This window comes from Eretmochelys imbricata, chromosome 5 (assembly GCF_965152235.1).
Source record: "Eretmochelys imbricata isolate rEreImb1 chromosome 5, rEreImb1.hap1, whole genome shotgun sequence".
Classification (NCBI taxonomy): domain Eukaryota; kingdom Metazoa; phylum Chordata; order Testudines; family Cheloniidae; genus Eretmochelys; species Eretmochelys imbricata.
In genome coordinates, this window is record NC_135576.1 from 33,405,724 (window position 1) to 33,420,183 (window position 14,460).

Sequence of the window (14,460 nt, forward strand, 5' to 3'; positions counted from 1 at the left end):
TAAGGCAGTGGTTCTCAAACTAGGGCTGCTGCTTGTTCAGGGAAAGCCCTTGGTGGGCCGGGCCGGTTTGTTTACCTGCCGCGTCCGCAGGTTCGGCCGATCGTGGCTCCCACTGGCTGCAGTTCGCCGCTCCAGGCCAATGGGGGCTGCAGGATGTGTATCACATCCCTCGGCCCGTGCCGCTTCCCGCAGCCCCATTGGCCTGGAGCAGTGAACTGCAGCCAGTGGGAGCTGCAATCGGCCGAACCTATGGACGCGGCAGGTAAACAAACCGGCCCAGCCGGCCAAGGGCTTTCCCTGAACAAGCAGTGGCCTTAGTTTGAGAACCACTGCTGTAGACCATTGTAAATTGTAATTTAAACTAAAATGGAAAAAAAAATAAGAGAGGGGAGAGAAGATGTTTTAAAAAGACAAATGCAGATACTTTTTCAAATCTTTTGTCTCCCAAAATATCCTTGGCGTTTGGCATTGTCTTTTCCTCCACACATCCGTGAACACATACACTTACACACCTCTTTCCTTTTTTGTGTTCTTCTCAAGGAGCAGAAGATAACATGGTTACTTTTCTTTGTCTCTGAACTAAAAATATGATGCCATTTTTTCCAGCTGTCTCTCCAGCTTGCACACTTGTGCAGAGCTTGCTGCAGATGGGCCCCCCAATAAGTTTTATAAAGGTGCATTATACTCAGTACTGACTTTCATGTCCACTAATGGAACAAAAGGAAGAATGTATGCTTTGAGGAGAAAATTCATGTGACTTATTTCATTTTCAGGGTACTTATTGGTTCTCCATTAGTTGGCCAACCCAAGAAGAGAACAGGAGATGTCTACAAATGCCCTGTAGGGAAGGGCCAATCACATTGCATAAAACTGAACCTACCAGGTATGAAATAAAATAGGGGTAGCAGAGGACTACCCTTATCCTGTGTGTGGAGCTCTCATAGAAGTGACATCTTAGCAAGTTTATAGCTAAATTTTTTTTATTAAAATTGTTTACAAAAAAAGATAGCTAAATTTGTGTAGCTAAATGCTTACATTCTGGGGGATAAAATAACTCATGATAATGAAATAGGAAGTCTTTCAGATCAAGGTTGCACATTTGAATATTAATAACAATAGTATTCTCTTCAAGTCTCTTCAGTTCCCTATGTCTGCATGAAATGTGTTGGTGATTTCAATCCATTTGATGGTGAACAATGGCTATGTTATATAAACACCAGTACAACTGGCACTAATTGTCTCTGTGTGGCAGTCCCTAAATTATCATGGATTACCTTTTCCGTATCTCATCCAAACCCCACTGAAGCCAATGAGAGTCTTTCCAATTACTTCAATGGGCTTTAGATGAGATGGTCACTGGCTAGAAGTGGTCTCACCAGAACAGGGATGAAGCAATTAATATGTCAATTACAGTAGGCCTGGATTGCCACCATAACTGTGGCTGGCATCTGGAGATCCTTGATAGTGACAGGAAAAGAGTTACTGTCAAGCTGAGTTTTACCAGATTTATTATTTAGTTTTAATCTTTACTGAAACCCCTTACATATCAGTGATTTATTTCGATGTAAAATCTATAACATATATAACAGCAGACTTCTATACAAGATGTAATGTTTATTTGTTCTAACTGGCAAAATTGTGTGAACAGTAATCTCCTGCTTTCATCGCACTGCTATTTCTACGTTCTTTTGTGGTTCAGGAAAACTATTTGAGACAGTGACCCAGACAAAATTCTGGGATGAAAGCCAGTCTTGGCATTTTTACTTGTTCATTATACTCCCAATCACTGTTCCGGCGGGAGGAGGAGTGCTAAAATACTTGATAGAACTGAAAACAAGCTGTGTTTTATGTTTGGAAGCTTTATACTAGAGGACATATAACTTAACATCTTTTCACTTTTCAAAATACTTAACATTTTGATCTATTTATAGCTGACACTTCAGTTCCTAACGTCATGGAAGTAAAAGAGAACATGACTCTTGGAACAACTTTAGTGACTAACCCGAAAGGAGGCTTTCTGGTAAGAAAATAAATACATTCCTTACTTTGATAGGGAATTATACATATCCCAAAAGCTCCATTATCTAACTTTTAACTCTTTCTGTTTCTTAAAGGCGTGTGGGCCTCTCTACGCTTACAAATGTGGGCATTTGCATTACACAACTGGCATCTGTTCTAATGTCAGTTCCACATTTGAAGTTGTAAATACCATTGCACCATCTGTACAAGGTATGCATACCACAGTACTGTTCTCATGTGTTTGAAAGCATGAAGCACTGAACAAGACAAATGTATACACACAGGCATACCAAAAAGCATAAACTATTTTTCCAAGCTACCAGCATTACCAAGTTAAGTAAATGTTTTCATTGTCAGTATATAAGCTAACTTCTTGCTACTTTTGGAATAAATGTGCAGTGTAAACAATCTCTAGAATGCTTTGTAATGTCCAAACATAATTGCTAAAAATAGTCCTGATGCTTTTCCTTATGGTCAGAAGAGTTTCTTTAAATAATGAAAGCAAGTTACTGAGACATCTAACAAGCCCAGTCTGGTAAGATGTACATTACAAAATCTTAGGACATGTTTAAGTGGAAGAGCCAGAGTAGGAAAGTAGGAAATTGGAAAATTAAGGGTTTACCTTAGTAAAGATCCCAATCCTGTAAACTAACACATGCCTAACTTTCTGTATGCAATGTTCTACTAATGTTAATGGGACTACTCACACATGTAAAATCCTGGGACTAAAATGGCAACGCAAATATTGCTGAAAACCAGTTTGTTTTAGACATGTATTTTTAAAAGTCAGGCTTCATTGTGATGTCTACAATTATTGGTGCAATGATTATACATTTGACGTTTGTTTGTGACAGTTCTCATCTGGCAATTTATGTTGCAGAATGTAAGACCCAACTGGATATTGTCATAGTTCTTGATGGTTCTAATAGTATTTACCCATGGGAGAGTGTCACAGAATTTTTAAACCGCCTTCTGAAAAAAATGGACATAGGCCCTCAACAAACACAGGTAAAGTGATGCTGTGATATTATTCTTGTTTGCAGAAAAATATGCTTTACGGAAAATAAAACGAGAGGAGAGTCCATGCAGAATAAAGTGAGTTTATTACAATGAGGAGTCAAAATAAAAAAATGATTTTATCCTCACTTTGTCAGTTTTGCCACAAAGAAAAAGTTCCTTCCTGCTCAGACCCACAGCTTCTTGGAAATACTGTTCAAACAACACCTCCATTACAGGGTGGGGAAGGCGAGCAGCAACCACAGGAGAATGGCTGCTGCCTCATGCCCCCCTGGCCTTCAAATACAGGTAGAATAAGGATATGAAAGACAATCAACTCTCTCCTCCCCTCTATTCCCCAAGCTTAGCCAATGGCAGCAGGAAAAGACAGAGAATCTCTATGCCTTTGCCGTCTTTCCCATCAAGGCACCATCTCTATGTGCATTCTGGGTAGAGGGAAAGCCTCAGAGCAGCCAAGTCTGTTCTGCTCTTCCTTCCTCTTCTCAGGACCCCTGCCATGATATCAAACATCCCCTTCCTACTGAGATAGGAGGAAGGCTGTGAGAGCATGGGAAATTTCATTCCAGACTACTAAATTGCCCATCAGAGAGGCCCTGGCCAGTTGAGATCCCACCCCTCCCCTCTCACTGGGGAGATCCTGATAGTCTGAGACTTTCCCCCTGCCCCTCCGAGCTCCTCCACTCTCCTTGGAGAGACCAGAACCACCAGGATTTCTCCCCATTTCCTCTCCCGTTCCAGGACCAGCTGGAACATCTCCCCTTACTTTCCACTGGAGAGACCCTGACTGGCCAGGACTTCTCCTTCACCCCTCCTCTCGCCCAAGAGTGGCCAGGATCTCTCCTCCTTTCCCCTTGCTGCCTAGGCGAAGAGGAGTGTGGGTGGGCCCTCTGCCCCTCTGATCTATATTTTTAAACATGTAGGCCTTATTTTACTCTCACTCACACTGCTTTAAATTCTATGTGATTGGATCAGATTGGATTTGTACAACTGTCTCCATCACTATAATTTCTGAACACTTTGAAATCTATGGAGTTACACTGATTTCAAGCCCAGTGTTCCACAAGTGACAGGAGAATTGGGTCACTGCTGTACACTGTAGTTTCGAAAGAATTTATAATATGGCTTTGGCTATTAATTTTACAAAACCATTTTCTGATTGTCTGCTTGGGGCGTTTTGGTTTATCTCCTCCATGAAAAAATGATCATCGCAGTTATGGCTAGATAGATTTCATCTTCTCACTATAACTAAGAAAGGAATGGAGTAAAAGGGAAAGAGAAAAAGTCCTCCATTCTCTATTTTAGAATGATATTTTAAAGCAATAGCTAAAACATTCAGGTACAAAGAGCCAAAGTTTGCTGTATATGTTTTTCCCACAAGAACTTCCTCCTTCTCCTGTCTCTTTCCCTAACTGAGCAGAGTGCTCAGCACAGTTTCTGAGGCAGCTGGCCTGCTTTTAAGTTGTACTAGTACATCAGACATGTAATGTATGTTTCCCTGTTCAGCATCAGATGTAAGAGTTCAGCTCAAAAGCAGTCCAGCTGCCGGAGTTCAAAGCAGCCCAGTTGTCTCAGCCATGGCTGATGAGAACAGAAGCCGAAATGAAGGAGAAATGCATTCTCCTTTGAAGTCTGGCCACTTGAGAAGCAATCATGGTGCCCCAAACTCAAATTGAAAGGTGACATCGCTATTGCTGGTCATGCGATCATCAGAGCTCAAGTGGGTGGGCCAAGTGTGGTTGCTTTTTCTGAATGGTGGGAAGAGAACTGAAGGAATATGTGGGGGGAGGAGGGGTGTGGGAAAGGAAAGGGTCATGGAGAAAATAGGAGGAAAGAAACAATTAAAATGGGGAGTGGGGTGAGAAGCTGCAAAGCAAAGAGAAAGTTAAAATGCGGATCATGAATAAAGGAAAAAAGCATTACTGCCTTTTTCATACAAGTTCTTTATTTCCCTCCTGTATGAGGTATTTCCTGTGGCACAAGCCCTATGCCGAACAGCAAAAAAAGTTTCATTAGAAGTTTGGAACCATATTACAATGATTTTAAAAGACTCTCAGGCCTATTTTATTTTGCATTAATTCACACTTTGGGGGACTATGGGCAAGTGGCTTGTGCCTCATGATGCCCCCCACTGGGCTGAATCAATGGGCTAATAAAACGTGCCCCGTGGTATCCTAATGATCACTTTTATTTCCAAAAGACAGAAAGGGCATTACATGTATCAAAAATATTGTGGCATTAAGGAGGTTTTGTATGAAGGGAGGATTTAGTGGTGGCTTAAAGATCATTATGTTTGACTCATTAGGGGCAAGATAGACCAAACAAAATGCCATGGAATAAATCAGACTGTGTCATTACTGAGGAAAGTTCAGCTGGTTCTATATCCATAAAAATGAACCATCTGTTATTGCTTTCCAAGCTTTTTCAGTTTTTAATCTCATCTCAAATAAGTTGGCTAAAACTAATAATTTTCTTTCTCTCCCTCCTCCACATCCCAGTGAGGAATGTCCTGGCATTTCATTGCTTTAAATTTTACTGTTTTGTTTTGTTTTGTTTTGTTTTGTTTTGTTTTGTTTTTTTAGGAATACAATTGTTTGCATGTATATTTATTAGGACAGCTAATTTATATACTTCAAACAAGGGACTGTATTTATTAATAGAAGGAACAACAATATATATTGCCACAAAAAGTTTTGTCTTAAAATAGAACGGTCACGCAGAACATAGAACTTTTCCTTGAATAGTCTTACAGCGCTTTTGCACAGGAACTTGGGACAATTACAGAACCATTCCCTCATGGAAAATAAAAATGTGTGGAATGTAAGGGAAGAGAACAAAGACATGTTCAATAAGTCATGAGTCAAAAAACATGTTCAATAAGCTGTGGTCAGTAAAGCTGGGAGGAAAAATGTTAGTTTTTTTCAGGCAACATAGAAATACCGCCTCCTAACTAATAGGATCCTAGGTCACATATGTAAACCAAGTAAATCAAGACTCATATTACATGTCAGATTGGGATTAGTAGTCTGATGAGGTATGGGGGTTTGGACAGGATCATAGTCCCACTAAGGTAAGGTTACATCAGTCCATTATAAAAGCCCCCAAAAGCCTAACCTTCCATTCCTATTACAATAGAGATTTATGTCTAATTTTAAAAGGTGGAACTTATTCTGTCACTTTGCCAAAGACTGTAACAATTTTCTCGAAAACCAGTAAATTATCCCTGCCAGAGATGATGTATCCTTGACACCTTGGACTAGATTGTACCAGATGACAGGTTTTTTCAAAAATTCTCCCAGGGCAGGATTCCTCAGAACTCCCAAAAGGTCATCACATCTTCCTCCTTCATATTTTACAAGCTGAATGCTGTGCTATACTATCAACACATGCAGTGTGATTTTCAGAAACAAAGTGTAAACATTTTCAGCAAATGCTCTTAGTATACATTTGTCAAGAGGTGCTGTTTCATTCCATGGTTATGGGCACGATTTTCTTTGAAGAGGGAAAACAAATTAATCAATTCTTTACCCTATTGCGCCTCTTCTCTGCAAAAACAAGCACCCCTACATACATAGGACATTCCTGGGGTGGGGTGGTATATGTGGCAACCAGCATCCTTTCCGCTTCCCTGATCCCGAGAGCATCCAGGGGCCGATATGGACCCTACCACAAATTAGAGCAGCCTCAATGCTGTGATCTTATTTGTGCAGGCAGTAATAGTCTCCTGGGAAACATTCCATCAGCCTAGGTTTGCTGGAGTGCAGCTTGCTCTGCCTATACTCATTCATGGCCCCAGCATTCTCTTGGCCTGTCCCCTGCACTAGGAGGACCAAGAGCAGGTGGCATGGAGCTGGCTAGACCAGCTTTATGCCACCCAGGGATTCCTTAAAACACAAGGGAATCCACAGCTGATTGCTGAAACAAGCCTCTGTCCCCTTTGTGTGGCTAGAGCAATGAAAATACAACCAAGTAGGGAATAGGGATGTGGCCTTTTGAGTTTATCACAGGTGAACGGAAAAAGTTTTGAGAGCCCCTTGTTAAAATATTCACAGTACCTCACTGGAATTATTTTATATGCAAGAGCCAGATCATGATTGAATAGAGCTAATTTCCATGTACCAATTTATTGGCTGCTACCACATGAAATGGAAGATAAGGGGGGATGAAGCTCCATCATGGGTTAAATGGTCTTATCTAAGAAAAAGAAATCACTGAAAGCCAGCTTCCTTTGACTGGGCACATTCCTCCTTCAACTGCAGTTAAAACACATGCCACAAAATTAGGTGCAATGGAGGCAAGGGGTTCAGAATTTAATCTTTGACAAGGGATAAAGTTTTAGCCACACGTCTTCTATGAGCAGTAAATGTCATGTGTGCCTCAGTCTTTTGTGTAACCTAAACAAGAGATACACATTGTGCAGAATCCACAGGGGCACACAGCCCCTGGATATTCCTCATTATGGGAGCAGAAGTGAATTTTTAGAGGCAATTTTAAAAGGGTGCAACTTATCTTAATGGGGTGAACTTATGTATATCCTTCCTTTAGAAAAAGCAAGCAAATCTGAGTTGCAGAAGTTAAAGGTGATGTTAGGATTCTCTGTTATTGTCATATCCCTTTATAATCATACTGCTAGCAGGACCATGGGGTTAATAAGACTATTACAGTGTCAATGTTTACTTTATCACAGTATAGGATATTTATCCCATTATAGCATCATCAGTCTGAATGCTAGTAAACAAAATCTTTTCACAGCCGATGGAAATGTTATAAAATTGTCTCAGAAACACATCTATAAAGCAAGTCTAAAACACACACCAAGCCACCTATAAAATAATATGACTGTATAAACATTATAGAGGTCTTATTGATCCCCAATACCTAAATGTTACAGAGCTTTTAATAATAGATGGGCGAAATATAAATATGCCACATAATAGTGCATTACCCTAAATAACACCAATAAATCGTAAAGCTTAACATAAAATTGAAATATGCTAATGGAATATTGTGTGGATTTTTCCCAGTAAAAGCAGTCAAGAACCTGCCAAAACATTAAAAGAGACTGAGATGAATGAGGGGAAATTAATTAATATTTAGGAATATTGCTTATCTTTTTTTATTTTACATTCTGTTTTTGCAGTAGGTTCCCTCAGGCATTTGCACACTGGCTGTAATTCAGTGTGTCAATCTCTCACACAAAGATTTGTCCGGCTGAGGTCTTCTTGGGTTTCCCTTCTTTCCAGGAGCTGCCATTTTATTCAAGTTCTCCCCTCTGGCGCATGTCAGGCATAAAGAATCTATTGGTTTGGCTTACCTCCTGCTGGGAGAATGGCCTGAGCCTGAACTACCCTCCCTGCTGTCCCTTAAATCAGAGAGCACTGTGCTCTTGATCAAGCTAAAGATCACTGTAATCTTCATCTCATACTGGGACCTGAAAACATCAGCTGAGAGATACTTCTGCTCTAGGTTTAGTATAAATGATATATTGGATATAACTGAAATGTATTTCAAAAGCATTAGCATTATTGGATGTGAAATATGTCCTCTTACTCCATAGGCAGTTGTGTAAGCTCACCTGTAGAGCTAGACAATTTTTTTTTAAAACAAAACTGGTGAGAGGGAGACTCTCTATAACATGGTAGTTAAGACACTGGCCTGGTTCTGCATTCAAATCAGAGTTTTTCTATCCCAGTTTTTTTTTCCTAAATCAGACTTGAATCTGAGTCTCCTAACCCGTTGGTCAATGGCCTAACCACCTGGCTATTAGCTATACTGGGGTGAGTCTTGCTCCTCCTAACCCCCACCCTTTTTGTGAAAGATTCAAAAACCAAATTTTAAAACCTCAGTATGTTTTGTGAAAGTCAATAGTTGTTTTCGAACCATATCTACTCACATGCAAACTATGTATTTATCTTAGGAGAAATTTACCCCAGGACTAGAAGTGAGTGAAATTTTTTGGATGCAATTCTTTTTGCCAAAAAAAAAGTATCTTCAGGTCAACCTAAACAGCTCATGAATATGTGTTAAATTTACTGAATTGTTTTGGCTGAAACAAAAAAGAAAAAAATTCTGAAAAAATCTAAATGTTTTGTTTTGACATCTTCTAAATGAAATGTTTTAATTTTTTTATTCAAAATTATTCTTTAAAAAAGCTTCAATTTTATTTTTAAAAAGTTTTTAAAAACTCAAAAAATAAATAAAATGTTTAATATGGGGTTGGACAAAACATTTCATTAGGCCCGAATAATTATTTTCTCTTTTTTGTTTTATTGAAAATTTTGAAGTGTTTTCATTTTGAGTTCACCCGATGATTTTTTTGCCTGCCAATCAGTTACTCACACAGCTCTACCCAGGACTTGTGTTGTCCATACCCCTTGCCCTGGCCTTCAGCAAAGGAACGTATTTAACCCATTGAGAGACACTGATGATCGCAAAAACATTCATTATTGAGGGCTTTTTTTAACAGAAATTGCTTGTTTCAGGTTGGAATTGTTCAATATGGGCAAAAGGTAGTCCATGAATTTAACCTCAGTACTTACATGACAACAGATGATGTACTGATTGCAGCCAAGGCGATAAAGCAAAGAGGTGGAGCACAAACTATGACAGCCCTTGGAATAGATACAGCAAGGTAGGTGCATACTATTTTATGAAGTATGGATAAGTTACAGTGGAGAGGAATAAAATCAGATGTGTTTGTAGATTTGGTTTTTATAGATTTTGATTTTGCAAATCAAAATCCAGGGCAGTTTGCATCTGGGTTCCATTGTATCTGAATAAAGCTAGGTGAATAATGGATTTTTTTAGTAGTAGATTTAATTTAAATAAGGAGTAAATTTAGAGTAGAGCCAAAACCAATTTTTGCTCAGTAAATAGAAAATTTTAAAAGAATCATTTTGCCAAAATGAAAATATTAGTTTTGATGCTGACCATTTTTAAAGGTTTTTGAATTTTTAAAATAAAATTAAAGGCAACTTAGAAACAAAAATTCATTTGAAACTGAAAAATTGAAACGTTTCATTTAAAAAATGTCAAAATGAAAATTTGATTTTTCCAGAATTTTGTTTTTTCTAAATAAACAAGTCAGCAAAATTTACATGAATTCACAAAATATTGTGATGTCGCCAGACTATTTTATTGAAAAATAATTTGGGCTAAAAAATGTCACCCAGCTCTATTTAACACATCCTTATGCCATATGTAATTATCTGTATAACACATGCAAGTTTGTGTATATGAAAGGTTTATATTTTTAATTTTTTCCATGCTGTGGTAAATGTTCTTTTTATTTTTTCTTATATAAATTTTGGTTTTTATATCTTATTTTTGTTACGTGTAGAGGGAATTTGGGTGAAAAAAATGGGAGTTGAACACTGATACTTAGTATTCTTTGTCGGTCTATCTCTTTATCTCCGTCTCTACCTACAGACAGGGCACAGATCTACCGATCTAACGAGTCTGTCTATATTGCTTCTAGAGTGACACCATCTGCTTTAATTGTTCTATTATTGTATTTAATAACATCACAATCTACCAAAAAGCCCCTTGACAATGCAATTTATTACATTATTTTGTTCTCTTCTGTAGTTTATTCAGACCTCATCTCCTCCTCATACCTTAACATCCTATTTCAGTCAGGATCAAAGCATTCAAATGGGAGAGGGGGAAGGAGGAAGCAACCTCACTGAAGGGAAGGTTAATGAGCACAGCAACAGTCATGGGTACTTCTAAAGCTGAGTGGTACAGGGATTTGTACTGATGTTTCTGCTTCTGTTGCTCTACTTAGTACTGTGGTACTCTTCAGTAAAACAAATCCTGTAGTAAAAAGCTGTAAGAGACATTCTCTCAGAACCAAACTTAGAAGAATCTGCGATTCTATTGGCTGCTGAGCATCAGAAGCTTCTGAAAGTACTGGCTCTCAAACTCTGAGCATGCAGGGAGAATTAAAGTTCTTTTTTCTGAATACTATTACTTTAGGAATCCTCCCTTACCCACAAGACATGAATTCTGGCTTCTGCTGGATAGACAGTAAATGCAAAATCGGACACTCATACAACTGATGTGGACAGCTGTTTGATCAGCACTGTAAATCCATCAGGCTAGGCTGTGAGGTAACTGAAAGAGACAGAGATCACAGTACACATAAAAGAAAGAGAAAAGAATGTAGGGGTGAGATTTTAACATTTGATCAGATTAAGCATTTATGTTTCCCTTCTGTTTATTGGTTGATCGCAAGTAGTTTAGTCTCTGATCCATTTTTTAAAAATTCTGTGAAATCAGAGTGGTGTTTTGCTTTTCTGTGTTCTCTGTGTGTTTCCCTAAAGGAAAGAGGCGTTCACTGAGGCTCGGGGTGCACGAAGAGGAGTAAAGAAAGTAATGGTTATTGTGACTGACGGGGAATCACACGACAGCTACAAATTAGCAGACGTGATTAAGGACTGTAAACATGAAAACATTCAGAGATTTTCTATTGCTGTAAGTGAAATGATACAGGGAAATTTAGATCTTAAAAGCATTTTTCATCTTTTAAATTGTAATGCCTGTTAAAAAGTTTATTTCACAGCATCTTTATGGAGCTATAATTGCTCAAGAGAGAGGGGGAAATAAGAGAAACTTAAAGAACATAAAATACATCTTTCAAATTTTATAATACATCAGAAAAAGCCGATCAATTCATCCTCTGTGTGTGTGTGTGTCTGAGTCTGTGTCTGTGTAATCTATTTGTTAAGAGCAAAAGTGAATTGAGTGGATCAGTCTGAATCATCCAGCAACTTCTTAAGAGACTCTATCAGGTTTTTAATCATTTTATTTCTCATTGATATTTGCAATTAGGATATTGAAGCTCCCTCTCTCATGAAGGGGGGCAAACCCTATAAACCGGGAGAGAATGAAGATGAAATTTGAGATTTTATTCCCTATGTGAAAATAACCTACGCAGAGAAGCATAAGGTCCTTAAATATTTTTGTGTGTGAACTATCTACTGTAACTATACATTAGAATTAGTCCCATATTTAACTAGTTGATTTTTTTAGAAAGTTTATTTTTAATCCCTCTTCAGGATCACATTTCTCTTTACTGCTCCTAACAGGAACACCACAATTGTATTGCTTCCAAGGTTTTGTAAGCAGAGCAGATAACTGCCAGATCCAAGAATCTATTTCCCTGCTACCCCCAGTCATGAACAATACTATCAGGAAGTACTGTTCCTGCAAGGCCAAGCAGCTCACTACTAATTGTTTAAATATTAAACATCAGTGTAACTAAATGGCACAAATCACAGGTTTTAAAGGAGGAAACAATATTTGGTTTTAGGCTGCCAGTATTTTAATAGTGGCAGGTGGTAACACATGAGGCTTTGGTGATGGTTTCCTTCATTAAGCAAGAGTTCACCAAATTAAAAATCCCATGTGGAGCTGAAATGTCATAGTTATTGACGGGCTGTAGCAAAATTCAGGTCTCTATCTGAATCCCCATGAATTAAGGAAGTTAAGGAGGGTGCCTAGGGGATGGAGAAACCCCATGCTCCCTGTGGACAGGACAGGACCCAGGGTCGGGGGAGGGTGGATGAAGAGAGTGCTAAGCCCCCAGCCTGGGGGTGCTGCTCTGAAGCCTGCAGGGTCGGGGCACAAAGAGGCTGGAAATCACTTCCCTCACCACCACTCCAGAACTTAGCTGAGGGGCAGAGAAGCTTCCCTGTGCCAGCACTAGGTGGGGCTTTGGCACATGCAGGGCTTGGCTCCTCCTGGCCAGCACCACAGGCCAGAGGGTCTTGGGCTTTTCCAGGGTGCTGGCTCAGCCAGAGGCAGTGGGGGAAGGAAGGAGCCTGCTGGCCAGGCTGTTGGTGAGCTGAACAGTCCGACCAGGGGCTGGTTCTCTGCACAGCTGGGAGCGGGATGTGTCCCTCCGGGGAGGATATGGAGGAGCAGCAAGGCTGGGAGAGATGATGGGGCGAAGCAGGGAGAGGACAGTGAGAGGTGGGGCACGTAAAAGGCCGATGGGTGGGCAGCAGAGGCGTCATGTAACCCGCTGCCATGTGGCACCTGCTTACACTCACCAGCCACCGCAGCTCTCAATGCACAGCCACTGCTGTCTGGAACCAGGACGGGGGGGTGGGGCCTTGCTGGCTGAGAGCTGGCATGCAGCAGGTGCTGTGCTGATGGACCAGCAGAGGGAGCGGCCAGCCCTGCACACTGCATCTTCGTCCCTCCACCAGCCTTGCACACGCCCGCCCCCATCGTCAGCTACTGGACCACCCCCTCAATCACCACTGGTGGGCGGGCGGCTCGCGAGAAGGGATCTGGCCAGCAGCAGGACCCGCCAGTGCTGATATGGGGGGGAGAGGGAGAGACATAAAATATGGGACAATTTGCCAGTTTTCAAGAAAAACTCAGGACACCTGCAGGAGGTCTTAAATACGGGATTGTCCCTTTAAAAACGGGATGTTTCGTCACCCTACATAACTGTGTACTCCTTGAAGATATCAGTGGGAACAGAGTTAGTGCCATGTTGAGCTTTTTTGAACGCCCCACTCTAAATTCACACTTCAATGGAGGTTTACGGATATATATATATATTTCCCTTAAATTTGATGTTTGTGAGAATCTGTTTTTTTGAAGGGAACACGAGAGTTTGCGTCAACTTCTAGACAAACTTTAAAGTTAATATTCATGATCTCATATTAACAAAAGTGCTTTTCTGACACTGTAGGGCTAGTGTTAAGTGGATTGAATTAAGCTACGGTAATATTTCCCAGTATGCACTGACAATCTGCCTAAAATGTGTCTTTAAAATATAATTTGTAAAATATATTCTAGACATTTTTTTATTGCCTTAGATTCTTGGTAGCTACAACAGAGGAAATTTAAGTACAGAGAAATTTGTGGAGGAAATAAAATCAATTGCAAGTGAACCTACTGAAAAGCATTTCTTCAATGTCTCAGATGAATTAGCTCTTCTTACTATTGTTGAAGCACTTGGAGAGAGAATATTTGCCCTAGAAGGTATGAAATTTCTTTAAATTTTAATGTATCCTTGCATTATGATTGAAGTAAATAATGGATCACCTACTCTTGGGGATGTACTGTACTGGGTAAAGTACAATACATTATATGTTCATTTTTTAACATGCTGGTCATACAGCTGTCTTGCAATACATATCAGAGAGGGTAGATGATGTGAAATGTTATGCTCCGAGGCTGAGTAGATGGAGACAGTAGGCTGGAAAAAGTAAAGAAGGTCACTCTATTAGGCACCATCGTGGTAACACAGCAACAGTACCAAATCTCTTCCTCCTATATTTATTTATTTATTTATTTGAAACTTTACCTGGAGTTTGAAGTGTTAAAGATAATACAAGACACAATGGATCTCTAAATTTCTCCTGGTCTCATTTTACATTTCATTGGTGTTTGCTGAGACAAGGTGAT

The 14,460-nt window shown here is 39.8% G+C and overlaps 1 protein-coding gene across 1 annotated transcript in view; it reads left to right on the plus strand.

Moving 5' to 3' along the window:
• ITGA1 (integrin subunit alpha 1) overlaps positions 1 to 14,460 on the plus strand; it is a 119,298-nt gene that overhangs the window by 43,717 nt on the left and 61,121 nt on the right. Inside the window, exons 3-9 of the mRNA XM_077816830.1 lie at positions 774 to 883; positions 1,932 to 2,020; positions 2,115 to 2,229; positions 2,900 to 3,027; positions 9,516 to 9,664; positions 11,358 to 11,508; positions 13,869 to 14,034. Coding sequence (XP_077672956.1) covers positions 774 to 883; positions 1,932 to 2,020; positions 2,115 to 2,229; positions 2,900 to 3,027; positions 9,516 to 9,664; positions 11,358 to 11,508; positions 13,869 to 14,034 — 908 coding nt within the window. The remainder of the gene's footprint in view (positions 1 to 773; positions 884 to 1,931; positions 2,021 to 2,114; positions 2,230 to 2,899; positions 3,028 to 9,515; positions 9,665 to 11,357; positions 11,509 to 13,868; positions 14,035 to 14,460) is intronic.